The sequence below is a fragment of the Electrophorus electricus genome, chromosome 3, assembly GCF_041902795.1.
Source record: "Electrophorus electricus isolate QZ-2024a chromosome 3, ASM4190279v1, whole genome shotgun sequence".
NCBI classification, from domain to species: Eukaryota; Metazoa; Chordata; class Actinopteri; order Gymnotiformes; family Gymnotidae; genus Electrophorus; species Electrophorus electricus.
The window spans coordinates 5026692-5051603 of NC_137499.1; the positions used below are offsets into that span (position 1 = coordinate 5026692).

Sequence of the window (24912 nt, forward strand, 5' to 3'; positions counted from 1 at the left end):
TTCAATGGAATCAAACTCTTCTGCCTCATCAGCTAACCCTGTCCTACTAACTGTAAAGAATAACCACGTTTATGTTATATCAGTAGGACAAAACTGTTAAAGCTATTAAAATTTATTATAAACAAAGTTATTATACAGAGTTACACTTACAAGTGATTTCAATATCCATGCTACTATTTCCTTGGATGTTTGCATATCTTTTGTAATTGTTCAACCTCAAAACCTGTCTCAAATATGTTTTCTGTTTTTGCAATTTGTCATCAACTAACGTAACAACATTTTGTGTCACATTCCTCATCACTGATTTTTGAAATCGTGTCACTATTACCATTGCGTGCTTTAATTTCACTATTCCTCTTGTTACTTGAGTGGAACAAACCCCACCTAAGTGCTGATCTAACAACTGTTACATCAGTCCTCTGTAGCAAGTCTGACTTGAACACAGTCTGCTCTTTTTTAGTGCCAAAGACATGATATCTATTTCCACATTTATCAACCAGTGACTTGAGGCTCTCTCATTCTCAATGTGCTGCTCTATGGTCATATGTCCAAGAAGGTCACTCCATGTAAACAGCATTATGGTGCATGTCCACACTTGCTCTCCTAGCGTCTTCGTGTTCTCTTCAATGACCTCTCTCTGTTTTTCCTTGAAAGACGTGTCTGCTGGAATAACTAGAAGTATGGCGTGTGGGAAATTGGCTTTCTGACACGAGTCATTAATAATTTCAGACTCATTCCTTTCTGTTGCATATTGAGATGGAAAGTGCGTCTACCAGCACTGTGTATCGAGCACAGTTACAGGCCTTCCACACACTTCTCTGTGTCCTCTTTGACATTTAACAGTCCTTTGACCAGGTACAAACTCCTTCTTAATTAGGATGAAAAGATGAACTTTTCCTAGAAATCACCCAACCCAGTGGAATGATTCTCAGTTTTGTGAAAAGAAACATTACAGAATGAAATGAGAGAAAACTCACCATAGTCACAATTCACCTAGTAGTGATTCTGAGTGACAAACGTGCGCTTGGAGTGAACAAACACCTTCTTTGTCGATGTTTTGTTGTTCTTGAGCTTTTCTCTCCCTGCCCCTTCCTCTGGCCATCACATTCTTCCTCTGCTCATTTGATCCTTGCAGTATTTTTGGATCAATTTCAACAGGTTTCATTGTTTCTTTGAATCATACCCTCAATTTATTCCAGTAAAAGTCACACCTGAGCCACTGCATGGCTTCCCAGTTCCCATAAAGAAACTCCATGGACAAGTTCCTGTTTAAGGAAATCTGCATTGTCACAGAGTGGGAAAGGTTTCCACCAACCGGGAGTGTAGACTCTCTTCCATGAACATTGCCCTGAAATTTCTTAGACTGAGCAGTTCTTCTGGTGGTCTGCAGCAGGTCTTCTCCAAGCACAGTGTTAATCACCGAGTTTTTCCCTGCCATTTTCCCTCCAAACAGCACAACTCTAAGCTCTATGAGTGAGAATGACAAATACAGGGAGAAACATAAAAATCAGTTGAGAGTAAAAGAACAAATGCAATTATCCTACAGCACTTGCAGTTTACATAAACCTCTTCAAACCTCCTTGAATCCTCAAACCTCAACCTGGTAATTTAACATTTTATCCATTAGCTCATTTGTTTGAGCTTGTTTTTCTTGCTGCGATTTTTGTTTGTGGGCCCCACTCTCATTTTCCAGGAGATGCCATGATTTAATGCAGCTTGCAAGCCTATCTGCTGAAATGCTAAATGGAAAATAGAACCTAAAAAAATCAAACAAACTCAGTATTTTAAAAACCCAAAAGTGATTCAGACTTGCATGTTATTTTTTAACTCCGCAGATGTGATGCCCCATGCGCTCATGAGGCCACACACAGCCTATATGGCTGATCCAAGATTTGGCCGTGGCACCTGCTGATGAGGACTCCGTGGATTTACCAACAAAGATCAACCAAAGCTTCTTCAAAGTGGTCGCATACACTTGGAGCCAACGCAAGGACTGCGGCTGCAGGAACCGATGGCAAGATGCAAGATAAGAAAAATAATTTAAAAAAACATTAAAAGAATTTTAAAAAGACAAAAATGTCCTTCACATGACTTTATATGACAGTGTCTTTAATTTTCCTTTCATTTTATTTCATTGTAATTTTTCAACAAATTGGTTGTTGTTTAATGTGATACAGAGAGTTATCAGTCAACAATACCATTAACAATTAATAAATTGCATGAGGTGTCCAAATCTTTTGGAAAAGCCAGATCAATTTTACTCTCGATAAACAAATGAAGCTGCTCACATTTCATGACTTCATTTGTTTGGTTTGCAATTTTTACATGATCCACGGGGTGATGAACGTTAATCAAATAAATGAATACTCTCTGTACAAGATTCAGATTGTTTTGTTTTGTTGAAACCCCTGGATACAGTGTAGATGATGCTGGTTTTAGTTATCAATATACAGTTAAAATATTTAAGGTGGACTATTGACCAAAAAATCCCTTAAAAAAAACCAAAACACAAGTAGTAATAGTGAAAAACAAATTTGTGTGCCATGTTGGTCCAGCTTTGCTGGTTCAGAGAGCAGTCATTAGCAGTCACTAGCATCTGTTCCATCATTCCAAACATCTGGACTCAAAATTTAGAAAAAAACTTGTAGACACTAGGAGCTCAGCTGAATAGTCCTGGCATATAGTAATATGTGCTTTGAACTGAAATATACACAAATCATTGCTCTGCATTTCATTTGGATATTTTACTAAAGCATTGGTCTGAAATTATCTTTAAATTAATTGGTCTGAAATTAAGGGACAATTAACTTTTGCAGTTTGACTTTATTGTTCCAGTTCATTGTTCAATACCACAAGTGTTACTGAATCAAGTGTACAATGTCCAGTTCATCTAGTGACCTGCATCATCTTCTCTGTGCAAAAGATCAACACAAGTTGCTATGTTTAAAATCTCATTCACGCTGAAATGATATTAACTGAAACTCATTTCAGGTATATTACAGTTTCACACAGGCTGTACATTCCTTAAGAGTTTTATTTGGAGTGAAAAGGTAAATGAATGGAAGATTATAACTCAGTAATCTCCAGTGCAACATTACAAACACAAATTGTATTTTTGTAAGGAAACTGCAGTTTAAAATTAGATTTATATACAGTAGTGCAGTATAAATAGAAGGCACTTGAGTTTCTAAACATATAGCTGGATATATGGGCCATTGGAGTTTAGCAGGGTGGAATATTTTTACAATCAAGATACCTGTTCATTAAAAAGGCTTTACAGTACAAAATATATACACATGCAAATGTAAAACATCTTAAGTTACTTTAGGCCATCATTTATGACCACAAAGCTGAAAACAGTATTACTAAGGATAAATGTTTATCTGTGTGTACACATACACACAGATCCAGGCATCTAAAGTAGTGGGCAGAGTAGATTAATCAAGTATTGTTACTTTACTGAAATAACGATTCAAGTATCAACACATTTGTAGAAGTCAGAAAATAATTTTTTTCTGATACCTTTGGTGTAAAATGTTAAAGCTCAAAAGTGACTAACAGCAAAACAGAGCAGATGATATCACCCATAGAACATAATGAAACTGTAATGACTAAAACAGGCATAAAAAGCAGATTATTTTCCTTACAAAAATACTTTTAGTTTATTTTTATTTTTTGAAAATACTAAATACAGAGATGTAACTGAGTAATTGTAATTAGTTACCCACCTCAGCGCACACCCACACATTAAGCAGCTCATCAAACCAAAAACATGGGGAATGTTTTATATTTATATTTTGAGGAACACTCCTTAAAACATAATTTTACACAGAGCTTGGGTCCTCCACATTGTGGTCTAAACAATAATTTTTATAAAATCACCAGCAATAGGTTGTTTGGATTTATCACTGGTAATGAGGTGCTAGTCTGCACATAACACAGCAGAGACCAGTTTGTCTTCAAGTCATTTAAATTCTTGCACAGCACACAAAATGAGACATGATTTAAATAAATGAACTGATAAAACAAAGCAACAGATCAAATAAACCATCCTGGATTTTCTGGGGTTACTCCCAATTAGTTTGTGCATGAAATCAAATTGGCAGTGAAAATAAAGTGGATATGTAGTGTCTCCGATGATAATTAAGAGCTGATCTATTGGGCAGCTCTCTTTCTTCTGACAGGGCTGTGTGTGTGACTGTGTCTCAGGCTGAGGTACTGTTCCTAAAGGTGCAGGACACAAAGGGTTAAAAAGAACCAGAGAACATGAGTAATCAAATCCATTAGAGCTCATATAAGAGATGACATACTTGATTAACAAGAATGTCATCTTACAGGAAAGACCAAGGACTGCAAACACAGTATAATAGTGCAAACACTTGGATAAGTATCTAGCAATTCCTATGACTCATCTCCAATGGTTAAAGAGCTGTAGGCTCTCTGCAGTTTTTACAGACATTAAATCAATAACTTGTAAGTTATAGCTCACTTCATTTTAATAACACAAAACTACTATATAATTACAATGATTCATAGGAATATTCTACTAAAGGGAAAGTATATAATAAGATGTAGGCTATTCAGTAATGGGGTTTAAACATTCTAATCTCAATTTGGACTGGCAAAAATATTTTGGTTATGTATCTATGTATATTTATTAATTTCTTAATATTGAAATTAAACATTATCCAAATTCTGTTTCCTTATTCCACATGGCCTAAAGGAGCCATTATAAAAGAGAATTCTGATTTCTGCTTCAGGAACTGAAAGCAAATGAGAAAGCAGTTCATACGAATGCCTTACCTTCTGAACATCTGAAGGCACCCTAGAGAGGAAATCCATGACTTCGTTGTTATCAATAGCATATGGATTCCTTAGCTTCTTTGTGAATTTGTTTATACCTAAAATGAAAGTAGATAAGACATTGATCATGTTGCAACAAAAGGTCTTGTCCAGCAGGGGGGGACAGTGGACAGCTTTAAATTATACCAGTTAAGTATTGCTTATTTTTCAAATTCAGAATTTTTGAAAATATTTTTGCTAACAGTTAATATAAGAGTAACACTGCTTAAAAACCCAACCCTCAAAAAACCCCAAAATATATTGAGCTTTGATATATTCAGACATCCAATGTCTGACAGGAAAATTCCAAAATCCAAACTTTATGTTCTTATTGAGAAGACATTACTGTTTCAGTATTTCTTACCCCATAACAAAATAATGTAGCGAATTGGAATGAAGTATGTGATCACCGTGCCGATGATGAGAACAAAGAAGGCCAAGTTGGACAAGAATGGCACCGACCAGTTAAATGTGCTGTGGGGCAAAAACAGGATTAAAAGGACTTTATCTGATGCCAACACAGAACAACCACATTTACGCATTTAAAAAACAATGTCTATTAAGTCTAACATCCATTAATGTCCATTAAACAGCTGGTAACTTCAAAAGATATGGAATGATATATAAAAAATCTACAAAATGTAGTAACAAGATCTTAATAACTATTATTATAATTATGAATACTTTTTTAATCTCTCAGCAAAGGATGCCGTTTCCTCCAGCAGGTTCTGAACTGTGAGGACAATCTCCTGCACCATATGGATTTTGTCCATCAAACCTCTTCTCTCACATTCCTGTCCAAAGAACGCATTTGTTTTGTGAATAAAATCAATCCCCACATTAAACGTGGGTTATTTTAAATCAACCCCCACATTAAATGTGAGTTATTTTAAATGGGAAAATGGCCCACTTTCTCATCTTCATCCTCATCATCCCCGAAGTCCATATGGTCCTGAAATAAAAAAGGAGAAATATTTGAACATATACACATTTTTGCCAGTCTAGAAAAATGTATGACATACAGTAGCAACTTGGTTTGATTCTTTTTCACATTTGATTACTAAACAACAGTATCGGTGTTTTCCCGTGTGAAAACTCTCTATTAATGTTAATATGAGTGCTGAAGACAGAAACATTACCTCTGACCTAAGGTAGTGGTTTAACACCTTGTTCATCTTATACTGAATGTACAGCACTGTGTAATGAAACTATGAACAGCGAAACATCTCTAAATTAAGACAATCGGAGGATTTTAAACCAGGATTTCCAATGCTAGTCCAGGATTTTGCCATAATTGATGGTTATTTCAACAGTAAACAAAATTGCTTCATCATCATCACACCTGAATTTGAGTTCAAGGGAGGTCAAAGGAAGTCTTCAGTGTCTGAATCTCAATGGCAGTGATTTGCCCTCACCGCTGCAGTAGAACCTTTTCAGAATTCTATGCAGACCCATGTAATTAACAAATTGCAGTACACTACAATGTCCACTAGTGGGCCATTCAACACTTCAAAAGCAATTCCATGTTTAATAAGCAGCTGAGGCTGGACAGTGCCACAATCCCAGACAAAACATCTATCCATAATAGAGCCACATCGTCTGGAGCGACCTTGATGAAGCTCTCACCAGCTCATGGCTGACCCTCTCAGAGGCGATCATAAGATAGTTCCACACAAGCAGGATGACCAAGAACAGGGGCAGCATGTAGAACTCCCAGTACCACACTGTGAAGAGAAAGAGCTGGAGGAAAACAGAAAGGCGAGAGATAAGAACAGTCAGTGGATTAGAGAACTGCAACCGGGTTTTTGTTGCTGTTTAGTCTCACTCACTATCTCAGTCTTAATGAGCAGCTCATCCTGTTAATACTTTGCTTCATAATGGGAAAAATAGCAAACTGGAAAGGGAGGGGCCCTGCAGTGGTTTAAAACTGAAGGATTGCGTGTTTAACGCTGACTGGAGCTGCCGTCAGGGACTTCGGGTGAACATGTGCAGTCACAATGTGCCCAGCGATCCCTCAGGACTCATGAGTCATATCAAAAACTCCTGGCACCAAACGTTCCAGTTTCACCGTCACTGAGTTAATACTGTCCCCTGTAATTTCTGTGTACAATAAGTAAATTAAATGAACATTCACCATCCACTTAATTAGAAGATACCTCGATCTCTACACTTGGTGTTAGGTATACCCATCTTACAGATGTATTTTATGGGCGTACCAATACATTCCGCAACACACCTGTTAGCATACTCAGTATCGCCCCATTCATCTCTGCTGAGTTTTTGCCCACAGGGCCACGGCTGATCTGTGGTAGACCATTAACCCACCAGAGGTACTGACTGCTATGATGATATCAGGCAGAGCAGTGTTGCTGGATTTATACCCATATCAAAGTCACTAATGGCCAGTAGTTGGTTCTGTGGTCAGGAACTAAAAGGTATTGGTGGAAGACTAACAGACCAGACATAGCAAAAAGGAGTGTACAATCTCTGTGTGTATAAAATAAAAATATAAGTATATTTATAGAGCACATTTCTCAAATTCAAGGACACCTTACAGACAGATGCCAGCCTCACACAGCAGCCAATTTGCAGTGTACTCTCAATCGGAAACCACAGTCCCCCTGGGAGACTGCACCAGGAAAAGTGAATTAGGACCAAGATAGAACAACAACCACAGAAACTCCACCCAGATAGGGACTCAAACCCAAGACCATAGTGCTGAGAGGGAAATATGCTAACCACTGTACTGCCTGAAGCATTTGTAATAAACAAATGGTTCAAATGTGGTGAGTTTACATTTCTGTCACACATGAGTTCTCAACAATGTTATCGTATGGAAAGTCTTTATTTTTTGCTATTATTTAGGACAGGGATAACAGTTGTTGTTTTTTTGTTTTTTTTGTTTTATCGCGTAGAGCCTATTAGAGCCGATTTTAAATGCTTAGAAAAAGATTAGAAAAAGATCAAATAGATCAGTCTCTAAGTATGGTACTAAATCTTGACGATGTGGCTTGAAGTGTTTGTAATGGCAAGAGCAAGAGCAGTCATGGGAGTTTAGGAATTATATTCGCTCTTCAACAGCCGAAGGAGAAACCACCACTCAAGGGTAAAAGGATAACAATCTTAAACCCCTTCACGCTCACTGGTAAGAAGGAAACAGCACTGGCTTCCTCCCCTATTCTCTTGATCTTGCTCCATCTCAGCTGCGCTCCAGTTTTAGATGCAACATAACCGCAAGTGTGAAAAGTATCAAATAAGAACCTCTGATCATTTATAGAGTGTAAACCAAGATAAGCAACATAATCAGATGAAATAATCTAGAAGCAAAATTATACTTTCTAATATGGATAACATCACTCAGGAAAACATTAGTGTAAGCTTTGTTTGGGCTTACCAGAAATGCAGTAATGCTCCTCTGAACACTCTCCCATTGAAAACAGCTCTTGATGTACTGCAGGACTTGACGCACTGCTCTGTAGATGTTCCTCACGCGAATGACATTTCTGGCCAGCACCTAATAGCAGTAGGTAAGCTTGTAATGTGCCCAAACTCCCAAACCATACAAACCAGTGTTCTACAACCCAACGTTCTACTCAGCAAAGGCAACAACGTTTTGCTCTGTGTTTGTCCCACCTTTTTGGAGAACTTTGGACTGTCTTCCTCAAACTTCCTCTCCCTTGGTGTGAAGGTCCTGATGCTTGCTTTGATCTAATTCAGGTGTGATTGACAAAAATAATATTTAAGACAAAACTGAACCGGCGTGGACTTGCATTATGCTGCTAACCACTGTTTGAGAAACTCTGAGGCAAAAGAGACTCACTGGATTGAAGATAACTTCAAGCTCCAACAAAATGGTTCCTTTCGATAATGCCCCCAAGTCTTCCTTCTTCAGTGGGCAAGAAATCAGTTGACCATTATGTATCTGTTGCATACAAAAGAATGTTAAGTAGACTCCTGTGACAAGTGCACACACTTTCTGATTCATATTTTCACACTTCTCCTGAAGGCAGCAAAGGAAATTATAAAAAGCATGTTTTACCACACTTTTAAACCAAATAACCACATCCCCAGGCAGCTATATGCAATATATTTTACTCTAAATATTTATTACATTATAAAATTGCAACATACAGCAAAACTTTAATAAAATGCCATGTATATAATGCATGTAGTGTTATCTTTTTCACATCATGTAGTGTGTGAAATACAACAGATTTTCACGACTTACAGAGAGTAAAGGAATGGCCACTTTTCCTAGGAAATCCGGAACTTTGTCTCCATCCTCATCAAAGACGGTCACCTCTAGGACGTCATGGATGTCTTTGATTGGACTTCAAACAAAAACAAATTCATGCAGCAAATGACACTGTCACTACACACCACTCCTATTAAAATATCAGTGGCACTCACAACGTAAAGACTTTGTTCCACTCAGGGTAGAGGGTTTTGTAGATTGTATGAGTCTGTAGCCTGTTGTTGCCTAATTCCAACACGCAAAACGGGTCACTCTTTCCTAGGAGAGACTATAATCAGTCCCTGGCTTTCACACCGTTGACTTACAAGTGTCTGAAAGCAGTGTTGTTAGCACAGCACATTGTACCATTCAAATCTGCAGCCATGAGATCTGAGGCCTTGACCACTTTGACCTGAAGGAAACCAACATCCCTTATATTCTTGAAGGAGTTCTTGAAGCCCTGAGGAGTCAAACAGGTAAGATCACACATCAGTTTACGAAATGCATTTTATGGGGTGGGGGCTCTTTTAAAGAGCTACTATGGAGTATTATCATAAGGCTGAGTAAAGTGGCAAGGAGTGACTAACATATTTGTTCAGCATGTTGTCCCTCTCATGGGGTTCCTCCAGTGGTGGAGCGCACAGGTCAGTGATGGCCACTCCGCTGCACATGTTGAGGGTGACGAGGAAAACAACTCTACCCTGGTCCAGACTACATGTGAACAGCTGAGGCTTGTTCACCACCAACACAGACAGGTCAACATCACACCTGAACACACACCATGCACATACCAAGGCACATGCCTTTACCTATGAGTGTCCTAAACATATCATCAACGATGAAAAAGATTTCCACCAGTTCAGTCATGGTCATACGGAATTGCATTGGAATGTGAAATATTTGTAAAATATCCACCTCAAACTTCTGCCTTGTTTTCTCACCTTTTCTTGCATGTTAGAGAAATGTAAGTGAGACTCAGAGAAATTGTTCACAAAACTTACAGTCCATAACAGTCTTCATATTTACGGCCCTCTTTTGCCCAGACGCTGAGCTCCAGAAAGTTAGGCCTGTCCAGGAACTGGTTGAACTCGAATCTTTCTCTCCACTGAGGGTTGGACTTTTTGCATTGACACTGCAAGAATTAGAGACAGTCCGTGTCAGGGGTGCTGTGGGGACTTTGGTTGTACCCCTAAACTAATACAAGTAGCTCAAATGCATGTAAAGATCTTGGTTAACTTGTCTAATTAGAATAGGAATAAAACTTAGCATGGAGGCAGATCTCCAGCAGGAGGGTTGGACACTTCTGAGCTACGCCATGCAACCCAGACAGTTGCATATCAATTGCTACATGCAAACTGGCATCTTCCTGCAATGATTTATGTTACCTTGTAAACTAAACATGACCACCGTGACTAGTGAGTTTTCTCTCAACAACTTTTATCTACAAAGGCAACATCAAAGCAGCATTTTTCAACGTGGTCATCAACAGACATCAGCCGATCTGCATTTCAACATACCAGAGCCAGGCAATTAGGAATGCTGAATACCTGCTACTGTTGTTGGTCGGATGGTCAGAACAAAAATGTGGCGTGTGTTTGTGGGTGAGGTACGCAACAGTAAGACCTTTGGACGGAGGCGCGCACACACGAGCTGGATGAGGTCGAGGATTCATTACTACACTTAAGAGTCTCTATGGTAATCTCCTCTACCCCGTGTTTGTACCTTACTCCTGTACTTCTGGTCTCCGAGGCGGAAACGCACAAACACATCCCCTTGGCCGTCGTCGGGCAGATCCTGGCCCTCCACCAGCGTGATTGTCAGAACTCCTGCCCACAGCTGGCTCTTCCGCATACACTCAGACAGGCGCGTGGACTGTGGTGATGATCCTGACTGGAACACCACATTCAAGTTCAGGAAGCATAGTGCCCACTGCTACAGGATGTCGCCAATGTTTCACAACCAAACAAAAGGTACATAAAGTTTTGTTGTTCTCATTTGTGTCTAAAATGCAGTAAATGACTGTATTCTTACCTTATAATTGCGTTTTCCTCTTTGGACCCACCTCTTCACAGCATGGATAACGAAACAAACAACATATGAGTCCAACTTCTTTTTTTAATTCAAGACTATCGGTTAAAAGTGTTTCAGTTTAAACCATCATGCAGAAATGCTAGCTATAATCAGTTAAAATCAGGTTATTAAGAAGCAAACCATTCCTTGCTAGCTTTCATTCATTTTAGCAATGTTTACTTCTGGTTGAATTAATCTTTAAACCCATAAGTTTAAGACGCTTTGACTGATTAGGTTCCTTACATTTTTTTTGTTTTCGCCATCTCTAAGTGACAGACAGACATCAATGATGATCACACCCATGTCCTTCTCCAGGCTGTTCGGATCATCGAGTTGTAGCACCATTTCTATCGTTCTGTAGAAGGCAGGGGTTAACACTGCTCTAGAACTCAGCTGGTAAGAAAGGAGTCATGTAGGTTTTAGAGGTTACATCTGCTTACTTCTCAAGTTCCAGTTCACTCAAGCTAACCCTGCTGGAGCCCATGAAGTCATCTGTGGTGAGGTCTCGATCATAGACCTGAACAGGAAAAAGTGTTGGGTTGGGGGGTGGGGAGGTGCTCTGTACATTATATGAACTAAAGAAATGTTCAGGTAATGGGAACAATCCATTCTGACACATCTTCATGCATCTTTAAGAGTGTGACTGAATGTGTACCTTGACATAGAGTTTTTGTTTCAGGTTGTGAATGGGGAAGGAGAAAGACTCATTCCAGGTGGGGTTAAGGTTCTTATACACCACTTTGCTTTTGTACAAAGTCTTCCCCTCAAGTTTGAACTTCACGTATGGATCACTTGTACCTGGAAAACATGCATTTTGCTCCGTTCAAAGTTCATCTTCACTAAGAGAAGCCAGAAATTTTTTTTTAATTAAAATGCAGTAAATAAAGGAAGATACTGTTCGTTTATGCTACCTGACAATGTCTCACTAATTAAATGTACATATTAAATTAAATGTACATATATTATTATGCAATTATAGTAAATAAGAATTTAGGAATATTTAGATGACATGAATAAAGTTCACATTAAAATACAGTAAATATCAGTCTTCAACTCATTGGCAAGACTGTCTCTTATAATACAGCAAAAGTTGAAGAATTTTCAGCATTAACACAGATGAAAGGACTGGGAGTTTCCCTTTAAACTAGTTTGTCTTACTTAAAAGGTACCTTTAAGCTCATATGTCTGACTATTCCTCATACGTGTGAGGAGCCTGACTCTGACAGGGAGGAAGTGGTTACTACTTCATACTGCAACATGACTTCAAACCTCAATTTCCAGAAAACGCAACTGCTAAAAAAAGGTAGTGGTAGAGACATGACTAATCATAAATCTAAAAATGACTGATGAATTAAGAACAGAAGAGAGTTTTAGAACATAAGCTATATGAGGTATATTAAACTGATGCAAGTATATGATAAATCAGTTCAGCTGGTCACATGCTGCTATCTTAAACAGGAGATGGCAGCACACACACTAGACAACAGCTGAACCCAAAACACTAGCATTTGGAAAAACCTCTCACCAAAAGAAAGTGAAATAGAGAGAAAAAACCAATGTTCTCCCACCCCTATGAATCATATGTTGGTTTAACCATAACCCTGACACAGAATCATATCTTAGACATAATAATGTGTAAAATAACATTAACCATAAAACATGTGGCAGGAACCGAGTGAAAGAGGGGGTTAAAAAACCAAACTGAGGAGCAGCTGCCGTGTACCGGATAGGGCGGAGCAGCAGTACTGGGCGTTAGCAGGGCCGACTCCACGGGTGTGGCCGCAGACAAGTTTTGATTTGCTGTGAGGAATGTGGCCTACCAAAACACAGGCTGTTTGCATTTTGTCCATTGCCAGCGAAGTTACCAAACTGCTAACTGCACCTAGCTCTTGGCAAAATATGTAAAGTCAAAATTTTAAAAAAGTAACAAAAAATATAAACTGATAGTTTACACATTACAGGGAACTGATGTTTTAAAGTATATATACGTTACCCCTTTAAATCTGCAAACCAACCATAAATGGCCTGGGGCTCCTGTATGCCTAGTGAACACAGTGAAACTCCAGTGTGTTGTCAGCAACCTTGGATGATGTTTAGCAACACGAGCTTTAGAGTGCATTAAAGGAAGTGTTGAAATGCACCCCAGAGACAAACTGATTGTAGGAGTTCCTGAAAGACACTTTACAGGGAAAAGTCCCTCGAGGGTCAAGATTTTATGTGGACCTTTACAACAGCAATGTCCAACACTGCTCTTACAGACTTGCTTCTGGGCACAGTGAAGTCATAACCCCATCTTAACAAACTCCACCCAGTGATTAAGGTAAGAATAAGCTTCTGAATAGTGGATTCAGATGCCTTTGAGCAGAGCTCTCCTTGCCTGTCCTGGTGACCTACTGTGGTGCAGTTTTAGGTTTTCCCTGCCCCACTGCACCTGACTGGACTTGGTTATTAGCTGATGAACAGGGTCAGGTGTGTTGGGAGTAGGTAAAACCTAGCTGGTCAGAAACACTGGTGAAAAGCACTGATTAAGAGCAGACACAATCCTCCACCAGAATGAGGACCTGTAGAGCTGTTTCAGAATGCAGCATGGAGACTTACCACAGCGGTCTCTTATGACGAGGCCCCGCCCCTCTTTCAGGTTGATGGAGAGCAGGTATGTTCTCTGAGACTCCCTCTGGCTGTCCCATAAGGCTGCGGCCTCTCCCGCCACGTCCAGAATCTACGATCAAAGCATGCACCACAGCACCTTTGATATTCATCCAGCACTTGCCTCGCCGTAGAAGAGAGATGTACGGTTGAATATCAGAAGGGTAACATTTGGTGGACATCGCGGGCCGTGTCAGGGACCAGGCCCTCATTCTTCAGTGTCAGCCAATGAACTGACTGCTCTGCATGGTCCAGTTCATGGAAGGCAGTGAGAGTTTCACTCTGAGATCAAAGGTGCTTTGGGTGTGCCTCATTAAAAGCCACAACTAAATGTTCTCAAGAGCATTAAGTAAATCCACTCAAGTTGCAGTAATCAGAAGATAAGTGGAAAACCGAATACACCCACACCAACCATTTAAAAGATTACTTACTGTATTTTGCTCAGTGTCATTTAAGGTAACAGAATCAGTGTCATTGTTCCTCTGCTTCTGTGGCATCAAAAACAGAACGCAGCATTAGACCGCCCATCAGCAAGCAAATGACATTATATTAGTTGTGATACAGTCAACTTTGGTTTTCAACAGAAATCCACTTTTCATTTGCATTCATCTAATTATTGTTATTATCATGTTTTATTACTGTGGTCACGCCACCTGCTTAACTTAGGTTTTGGAGGTGCATAGTTCAGGAAAAGCACCCAAGCATGTTCTAACGTCTTTATTAAAAATACCTTCACTCTAGGAAAGAAAGAATTTTAAACCATCGGATCAGAAAAAAAGAAGCTGAGGAATTCCACTTTCCATTGCAATGTTACTCACTTCATATTACAACATAGGCCAGTAATATTGCAATAAATGTTATGTATTAGATTCCATTTGACTGCAGCTCTCCTTCCAAAGTTCCATACATATTTAATACATGTATTTTGAATTCACCAAATTAATGATTTATGCTCAGGCAAATATTAGGACAAGATGGGTTGAGGAATAGTTTCTCTTCAACTTTGCTGCAAAGTCTATGTCAGACCATAATTTCTCAGGTCTTAAGGTCTTCTTTAACCAATTCAGGGGTGTTTAAAAGGAACCTACTCATTCAAGAAGGAACTTATGTTAACATAATTCAGAACTTCATGAAAAATATACTCTTTTTTTTTTTAACTTCCTCCTAGTAGATGAGCACAGGAACACACAAAAAACTGCACAGTGGTGTAGAACAGAAGTGGTCTAACCCGATTCTACCTTATTGAGGGATTTGCAGAAACGCTTGATTGCTTTTTAGACAATGTGAGCTTTTCTCAAAATACATTCACTGCTACATAACTTGTATACAGAAAGCCTACATACAATCAGATTAAAATTAAGGAATCATCTAAAGAAGAAACCAATTAAATAATTATTGTCTGTGCTCATAGATGGAATGAAAATTTGTTAGCTCTTATATCAGCAAGAACACAGACTGCTCCAGTTTCTAACATGGTGTATGATCACTTTAAGCTACGGTTTATCTGAAGGTGTTATATAAAATATTCACTGGCCTTCTACAAGTTTCCTGTTCTATTCATCACCTGAGAAAACAGGGACACCAGTCATCCATGTTCACTGATCGGATTACATTAATACTAATGTAATTTTTCTGACCTGTTTGATCATCTATTTCTAGATATCCTACAAGTAGTAGTCTAGGAAATCTGGGCTGTCCAGTCTAGGATACCTGGACATATAAATAACACTCAGTAAACTGATGATTTGTCAAATTGCTGTAAGAACTGTATTTGCATAACTAACGTCAGAATACCATGCAGAATGACACAAAACCGCTTCCCATTATGACTTTCCTTTCCATTATCCCACTTAATAAATAATAATAATTTAAAAAGAGAGCACACATTGTATAGGAGGAACTTGCACTGTACCTCTGATAGGTTCTCCGACACTTCCAGCGAGGGCGGCTCTGCTGTGGGTCGAGAAGGAGAAGGCCTCACCTGCGACCCCTGCTCCATCGTCTCTGGAGCATTCAAGAACCCCTGCTCCTCAAGATCGCCACTGACTGACTCTACCGACGTCCAATCAGTGGTGTTCCTAGGAAGACCCAGCAAACCAGAGAGCTGGGCTCGGCCACCTCTCTCTCGCCGGGGCAGGCTGTGAGGCGTGGAGGGGTGGCTGTAGCTGGGGGAGGCCGGTGGAGGCCCCGGGCGGGGCTCCAGATGGGATGGGGAGATGGAGCCATGCCGCCTACGTCTCACTTCGGGCACACTGCTCCTCCGCTGGTCCCGCTGTCGCTCCTGTCTCGCCTGTTGCTTACTCAGGCTTATATGGCCGCTGCTCCGCACATAGTGGAAGAGAGGCTTAGCTTTCTGCCGAAGGTTGCCCCACACAGTCTTTCGGGGTCCTGTACTGGGTTCCATCCTGTGTGTTCGTGCATGTGTGTGTGTGTGCATGTATGTGTGTATTGGGGGGGAAAGGTTGCCAAGGCTACTCATGCACACGAGCTGGATAGTCACCAATACCTGTAAGGACAAAAAGAAGTAACCACAATAAGATACTGCACAATGGCGAGGGACATTGAGAGCCGGTGATGTGTGACATGTGGCGACTTTCACAGCACAGGAGAGCTAACATGGCTGCACCCTGCTGCTGTTACCTGATTTAAATCAAGTCTTTGGATTAAAATGTTAATGTGGAGGATCTTGACTGTTTTTGGACCAATAAATAATAATAAGGAAAATAATAATCATTTTATTATTATTTTATTTTTTTTACTGATAATCAAACAGGTTTTGTCGAGGTCAGTGTGCTTCAGTCAATGGATAGAAAACTGGAAATACTGGAAACTGCAGAAAGACATAAAAGAGCTGCGAAAAAGCCTCAAACAATCAGAGATCGATACTCTTCTAACAATGTTCCATACCACGGAGCAATACTCAGCTCAGATCGAAGCAATAACAAAACACAACAAGATACTCAAAGACAACCTCTTCGATCATCAGCACATGAGGGGCAATTTAATGTTCAAAGGATACTGAAGAAAATATAAATGACCCTGAAAGAAGACTCAAATAGGTCCGATCCAACCTGCAACTTCCTCTCGAAACGGTCAGTACAGTCAGTTTCCACCGTGTCCACAAAATAGACGTAAAATTGTCTACAAGATCGATAATGATCGAGAATTCGAATACCACAAGCAAAAAGGAATTCGTTAAGAACAAGTGAGAGAACTAAAGGGTCAAAATATAAACGACCGACACCACAAATAAATCAATGAACGAAGGAAAATATCTAGCACAGAAGGGAATGACGTCGCTCTCACATTATTGTGGATAAACCCTATATCGAAAATCAGCTTTTCCGTGACACTACGATTACACCCGGGCTTTTCTGGTTCCCTCAAAACTACCAGATTTGGATAGTTATCTCACCCTTAGACTGAAACTCAAAGACGAATACAATAACTTTGGGTCACAAACACATCCCTGGATGCAGTTGACTTTAAAATTGAAATTTAAATAATCACTGCTCATTCACGCCTGCTATACTCCAAACGACATTTATGCCAAAACTTTTCAGTGTACATACATTTTCTATTCCTTCTGATATTTAAAAATGTTTTACTTAAAATCTTTACCTCTTGCACCTACCTCTGTAATAGACTAGCACAGGAACGATCTTGTCTGAAGTGTCTGGGTTTATGTGTGTACGCGTGTTTGTGCGAGTGTGGGTTTAATCATCCTAGCAGATAAGTTTAAAATGGACAAAGGAATTATCACAAATGATTAAATCTGAAACTTGTAACATCCGTGGGGCTACTTCACATGCAAACAGAGCTACGATTGTTAATCATGTAATGAATATACATATATCAGCAACTTACGAAGAGTCTCAATCCTAACATATAAACGTATCTTATTCATTAAAAATTCATTAAAAACACTATTGTAGTCCCCGAGGGAAGATATGCGATTGTAAATGCTCATATGATTAATAACTATTCAATTGCAAATACCTATGGTACAACTAATGATGACCCATTTTCCTCACAACTAAACACCTATATAAACATCTAAACTCAATTATTAGAACTGGAGGGTCAATACTGTAATTGACCCTATTGCTGACAGATCCAGTACCTCTGACAACCAGAGAAATTACCACTCTGCTGAAACATTCAAACAATATATAGTACAGACTTTATAGACTTTGGATTTAGTGATGCATGGAAAATAATAAAACATAATGCAAGAGAATACTACTTTTCACCTCTAAATTTTAGCACTTTCACACATTTTTTTTTCTTATCAGTAACTCAATGATTTCTAAGATTTCAGGTTCTAATATACACCCAATCAGTAATCATGCACCTTTATATTATAATAAAATCTCATAACTACAAAATCCTACATGGCAATTTAATAAGTCTTTGCTTAGAGAACTTGATTTTGTTTCATTTAGCAAAAAAGAATGGAAACTAATTATTCACCTGAATTTTCATCCACAGTTCTTTGGGAAACAGGCAAAGCAGTATTATGAGGTAAAAATAATATCTTACTCCACAAATATAAAAAATGGAGAGAATATTAATGTCATCAAAGAGATGAAAACTAAATGAATTATACAAATAACCTCACCAATCAAATGCACAAAGAATGTAGAGAACCTAAATGCCAGTTGAATGACATCATTAACAAAAGGTCACAGTTTATACTGCAGAGACTTAGATATAACAGTTTTGAATACAAGTCTGGTAAATATTCAGCAAATAAACTTAAACAAATCTAAGAGAAATTCCTTATCCCAGCCATTAAAAATGCTACTGGGAAAAAAATAAACTTAACCACAGGGCACTACAGTTCTAAACTCTACAGTTCAGATAAAATCTAGCAGAAAGTTGTTGTTTTTTTTAGACTTTTTTAGACTTAGATTTAACCCAACTAACTACTTTTAAAGTTCAAGGATGAATTTCACACTGCTTTCAAAAAGATGGCAAACAACACATCATACAGGTCCCAACGAGTTTACTACAGAATTTTATAAAGTTTTGATAAACAATTTCACCCAGTTTAATCAAAAAGTGAAATTGGCCATCAAACAAAAACCATTAATTCCACCACATATGAATATAGCCCTTATTTCAGTGTTCTTTAAACCTGATAAAGATTCAACCATACTATCCAGTTACCGCCTGCTGTCACCACATACATAATCCATTCGGACCAAACTGGGTTTATTAAAGGAAGACACTCATCAAATAATATGTGTAGCTTGTTCAATGGTATAAACTGTAAAAGAGAATAATGAGAATATAATAACCATGTCACCAGGTGCAGAAAAGGCATCTGACAACGCAAATCGGAACTATCTCTTTGGACATTCATTCAACCATTGGATAAAAGCATTATCCAACTCACCACTGGCCATAGTCACCACCAATGGCATAACATGACAGAGCTTCACATTATACAGAGGAACTACACAGGACTGCTCACTCTCACCAGTACTGTTCACCATCTTTTTCGAACCACTCACCACAGCAATCAAACCAAGCCATAATATTATAGGTATCAACACTAGCAGTGTAACACACAAAATCAGCCTTTATTCAGATGATGTTTTAATATATCTACAAGAACAATCATTAAACGAAGACATCAAAGTTAGAACTGAATTTTCAGTTATATCAAAATATTCCAAAATCAACAATTTTTTCTACAATTCTGACAGTTTGGTGGCAAATATTCAAAATGAAAAAGGTTAACTTCACACTTCACACCTATCTGGCATATTCCAGACTGTAAACTTCATAAAACATCAGTCATAATGAACACCTGAAAACATAACATGCTATCACATAATCAAAGATATTAATTATATTACATTTGAAGAATTGGTACAAAATCACAGTTTTGAAAGTAGGGGTATAACGGTACAAAGAAGTCCTGGCTCTGATAAAAACAACAACAACAACATCAGCAACAACAAAAAGGTATTAAGTCACAATCAGGACTGAACAGAGTAGAAGATTATCTCCATGGATTCTGAACATGCCCATTTAGTCCGCACATATCATCTTGTAGAAAAATTAAGTGTCTTGATTAAAAATCAAATGGAAGCCTCTGAGAGATATTGGGATCCATTTATAAAAATAAGAAAATAAACAAAAATAAGTGAATACTGCCTGTGAGATAGTCCTGTGTGAATAAGTCATACAACACAAATCACTTAATAAATGTTCCCAAATACCCTGATATAATCTTATATCTATGACATTGTATATCACATGCATTTTATCTGTATTTAATACAGTACAGTTTGCATTTACCTCAATCAGACTTAAAAGAAAAAGAAAAGCACAATATGAAGCAAGAGGGGTGGTGCTGTGGTACTAAACGCCACATCCAGATTGGTCTCAATATTCAGAAGCAAGTAATGCCAGAGAACGGCAAGTGCGTTCAACACACTATTAGATTGTCAAAATCAAAAACGTATTTTTGCATAATATTTTTGAAAAATAAAGCCAAAAGTCTTTAAAGAACAAAAAAAAGGTTCAGTATTTTAATTTGCAGCCCAACAATGAATTTCCGGATGACCCAAAGGGATTTTTTTGGTAACTTCATTGGCTTGTTGAACTCATCTCAGGTTTGGATGGAATCATTAACAATAAGTGGTCATATGTCTTCATTATTTGCAGAATATTGGATTAAGACAATAAAGACAAACAGTATAACTGTTCTGTTATATCTTATGCTCACATTTATTGGGGAAGGGCTATGTTAGGATTGATCAATTTTACTAGTGTATAATATAGGCATAATAATATATGGGCAGATAAAATGTGAGTTTTTGGCCCACAAGCTTTTTAGCAGTTTCTGCTTTTCGGGCCGCAAATTTTCAAAAGTTCTACCTTTCAGTAGTAGTGAAGGTATTCATATTTAAAACCAAATTTAAGGTGCATGTTTTTTAACTGTTCATTTGCTCCACCTTATGAAACAGGCCTCGTGTGTTTCAATTGCTGTTGTGCTGTACTGATTATGACCCAGTTAGGTATATAGTCCTGCAGACAATACAGAGCTACTGCCAACTGCCTATGTCCTGCTTCATGGCCCAGTCTGGATTCCAAAGGCGGGATGACCTGTTTTAAAGTTCAGAATGTTTCGTTGCTTTTTACTTCTCAATAATTGTTTTAATTGCATTCCAAGGAAGATCTTGAGGTTTGGGATTAACTAACTGCTGATTTGGGGCTTTTCAGATTTCAGATGAATTAAAACCTTCGCTAATAGGTTACTAAATACTAAGACAGGTTATTTAATCACTTTGCCCTTCTATGTTTTCACTGATTAAGATTTACCAGCTGGAACACACACAGACAAACACAAATGCACAGATAAAGTCAAACACACAGACATGCACGCAGAATTTGATGAAACTGCAGCATGAAGATACAACCTAGATTCATTAACATGAATTCATTAACAATTCATTTATACAGGGCCTACAACAAAATACAACCCTCCACCCAGAGGCCATCTTTCCTGTAAACCTTATAGCCACAACAGACTTCACAACTGCACCTCCTCTAAAGAAACAAGGTGAGATAAACTGAGGTCAGAACAAACCCAGGTAGGCAGATCTCCAGGAAGGGCTGCTCTGGGTTGTTGGCCATGTTCATATAACCAGTGAAAATCCACAGTTCTACATAAACACAGCCCACTTGCATTTAACCACTGACACAGCCAGAAAGCAGCAACAGAGGCAAATGCAGTGGAGGCTCTTGCAAGAACGCTGCTGAACAAGATACACCTGGTAGTGCGGGGCAGCTGGAGATAATGCCTTAATCTGAGAGTGTGTGAGAGAGAGTGAGAGAGAGAGAGAGAGAGAGAGAGAGAGAGAGAGAGAGAGAGAGAGAGAGAATGAATATCTTGTTTTAGATTAATCTACTGCTGGGCTGCAGTGGATGTAACACCATGGAGCAAATGAGGTCATTAGTATCTTATGGCTTTAAACGCAGTGCAAATGGCCTCAAGAGCAAACAGAGTAACCCTATTAAGAAGTGTTTACAGCAAAAAGGGTGTAAGGTTTATGATGCATCATTGTGTAAACGGATGGCAGGACTGACAGGGAGAGGTTTTTTTTCCACCTTTTTATAAAGTGTAAATAGTTAGAATTGGACTCATTTTAAATTTAACAAAACATTTTGTTGGATGACTCTTAGAATTTAAATCCAGCAGTTCACCTCTCTCAAGCTTGGGCCAATAAGAGGGTCTAAATGGAAATGTACTAAAATACTCTGACAAGAAACGGCAAATCCAGAGCTGGTAGTGATGAGAAGATCAATGATTAGGGGGCAAAGTTGACACTGTTAAGGTGATACTGATTCTCCTTGGCTTGCCTCATGTAAAAGAGTGCCCCATTCCACCAAATAAGGGGCTAACACTAACACACACACACACACACACACACACACACACACACACAACCCACCACAAAAGTGGAACACTTTTGTAATTACAGTTCTTCGCAACATAGCACTGAAGCTGATTAAAGGAACTACATACATCTGGTCTGTTTATACTGTATATTACACTGTGAATGTCATGTTTTTTTAAGTGATGCAAAATTGAACTTTTTTTATTTAAACTGAATGAATATAAAGGAAAGTTCAATCTACCAAAATCTGGACACAATGTTTCTGTAGTTCAAGCAGGCAACGCTGCTCTAAATACACCAATATCGGACAAACTTAGTATGAACTGTGTTGTCAGTATTGTCACTCTGATGCAACACCTTTTAAGCCACTAATCTACAATTTGACAAGACTTCTAACGATAACTGGAGGGTCAATGTATGAGCCATGAACTGACACACGCTGCAAGATGCTAAGACGTATTTTTCTCTTTCTTAGACCACTGAACTTGCTCTCTTGCAGGCAGTGGTCTACTTTAACAAGCGCAGGGGAAGTAATTAGCTAAACTCAACTCTTTAAAAAAAAACTTTACAAAAGGTTACTGATTTTACTTTTTTTCTTAAAAACAATTAGAACTGACAGACAACTGTTAACAAAAACATTTATGTCCATTATTCCATACTGCAATGCTAACAAGACTCGTATGACTGTAGTTGAGCCAAGCTACGTCAGGTTAAGGAACATTCACTCAGGCCAAGCCTACGCGAAATCATTAACCTTTCTGGAAAACAAAGCGTTAGGCGTGATCGAAGGGAAGCCAACTGAGGCTGGCTTTTCTCACGTTACAGCCCTACCACGCCATACTCTGCTGAACAACAAACAGGCCACTCATCTCGCCGGCCTCGTCGAGCTCACATATCATGAACAGCTGTCTGGAGCCAGCGCCGCTGCATCCGCGCATCGCGTTTCCTGTGGTAACATGGCAATCCAGGGTACCACGTCCATCCACACAAACAGCAGACCGGGAACGGGTGGATGGGTGGGCCCCAACCCGATTACCTAGCAGAAACAGCCGGGGGATTCCTTAGCAACCTATTTGTTTGCAGTGGCAGTTGTTTGGAGCTTTAGAAATACTGAAGGTACCGTTTAGCATCATAAACATTTTTCACTGGATGCAAAAGAACGAAAAACAAACCGATACAAATCAATGAAAAGTGCAAATACAAACATTATTGGGGTAGTATTTGCTTCCCTATGTATTGCACCGAGGATCAAGGGCTCCCATCAAGTGTTGCATCCGGTGTTAATATTAACCATTGAAATTCGAGTTATACATGCTCAGTTTATTGTTTTTTACAGTTTATATATATGGTGTAAGTCTGAACTCGTGATTTAATCTAAAAATCATCCAAGTTATGCTAAGTTTTCAGGAAGGCCCCCTCCCTCCCCACTTATACCTTCGTCAGAAAAAAAGTACAAGTAGCCTACGGCACCTCTGTAAGAACAAGATAATCAGCTTTAAGAAAAGTCCTCAACTCTAGAGGGAAGACGAGACGAGTGCAAAGGCAAGTCGCTTACCACCTTAGAAAGGACGATGAGAACTACTCAGAACGTTCTCTGAGTCTAAATCATGAGTCACTGGTCTCAAAGGAAAGGCAATAACTACTGGTGATTTAGCTAAAACTTGTATAACACTAGATTGTGGATATGTCTGCTACAAGGAATATACGTCCAGCAGGCTGCTAACACCAGAAGCAGAAGCATCCCGAAACTTTCCTCGCCTCCGATGACTGGATATGCAACTTAGGATGCCAACTTCTCTTCCAGCAGTTTGCGTGGTTTCGACAGATAAACCTATATCCCGAAATACCTGAACCAACGACGAAATATTACACGTGAACTTGCAAACTAAGTATGTCAGTTGATAAAAGCAATATGTTATACAATGTACAATGTTATAGCAGCAGTGAATAAAGGCATTATGAAGTGAAAGATCCTTCAGCTACCGATGAATGTTGGTTGGTGTGTCTGCGTTAACGTTATTCTTCTCAAAAAAAAAAAAAAAAAAAAAAAAAAGACAAACTCAACAGCCAGCCAGGTGTACAGTCCCATCACAAGACATGTACATGCAACTTACCTCAGGTCGAGCTTTTAAAGAATCCTGAATTCATTTTTGTTCTCCGGTTCTCTGGTCCTCTGCTCATACAGGTTATGTTGAAATCCGGAGAAAAAGTGCAGAGAGAAACAACGACAAATAGAGCAACTTCCTTGTCTGTTAGCAGGACGAACCAACACCTAGGTAGGGCAGACTGATCATTTAAAGGCAGCTGGCGATGCGAAGTTTGGCCGATATAAAACAAAGTTGGGTGCCGTACGTTTTACGACTATGATATAATAACCTTAGACCCTTCTCAATTTACTATCTCAGTAGGTTTGCATCCAGAGACTATTTGAAAAGTGTTCTTGGTTGCAGGGCAGTATCAGCATTGCTACCTGTAGCCACAAATTTAAAACATCTTCCTTTTACTTTGCTCCTAAAGTAATCATTTACTTCTTTAGTCGGATGCGTTTTCCTTTTGTATTCTTAATTTCTGTTCGCTCTGTATTTCTGTAAAATCATGTGAATTGCCATTGAAGGACTGGCCGTAGCAGTCTATTACAAACTGCCCTCTGCTGTCTGAAGAAAAATGTGCACACATGATGAGGTGTTTAATTATACTGCAGAG

The 24912-nt window shown here is 38.9% G+C and overlaps 1 protein-coding gene across 2 annotated transcripts; it reads right to left on the bottom strand.

Moving 5' to 3' along the window:
• Window positions 1-2119: 2119 nt before the first annotated feature.
• mctp2b (multiple C2 domains, transmembrane 2b) lies at window positions 2120-24779 on the bottom strand. Of its 2 annotated transcripts, none has more exons than XM_081709975.1 (23): window positions 24324-24776; window positions 15705-16298; window positions 14224-14280; window positions 13745-13865; window positions 11802-11944; window positions 11587-11663; window positions 11390-11501; window positions 11108-11140; window positions 10799-10966; window positions 10078-10208; window positions 9664-9844; window positions 9443-9536; window positions 9253-9355; window positions 9071-9173; window positions 8663-8764; window positions 8476-8550; window positions 8237-8356; window positions 6469-6582; window positions 5753-5794; window positions 5527-5636; window positions 5207-5316; window positions 4804-4901; window positions 2120-4224 (listed from the first exon to the last, which is right to left on the bottom strand). In XM_081709975.1, the coding sequence occupies exons 2-23, from the start codon at window positions 16269-16271 to the stop codon at window positions 4156-4158; spliced, it is 2730 nt and encodes a 909-aa protein (XP_081566101.1). In that variant the 5' UTR covers window positions 16272-16298; window positions 24324-24776; the 3' UTR covers window positions 2120-4155. The 2 variants fall into 2 exon arrangements, 1 of the variants encoding a protein (XP_081566101.1); XR_014122526.1 differs by having other exon boundaries at window positions 4195-4224; window positions 5253-5316; window positions 24324-24779.
• Window positions 24780-24912: the final 133 nt, after the last annotated feature.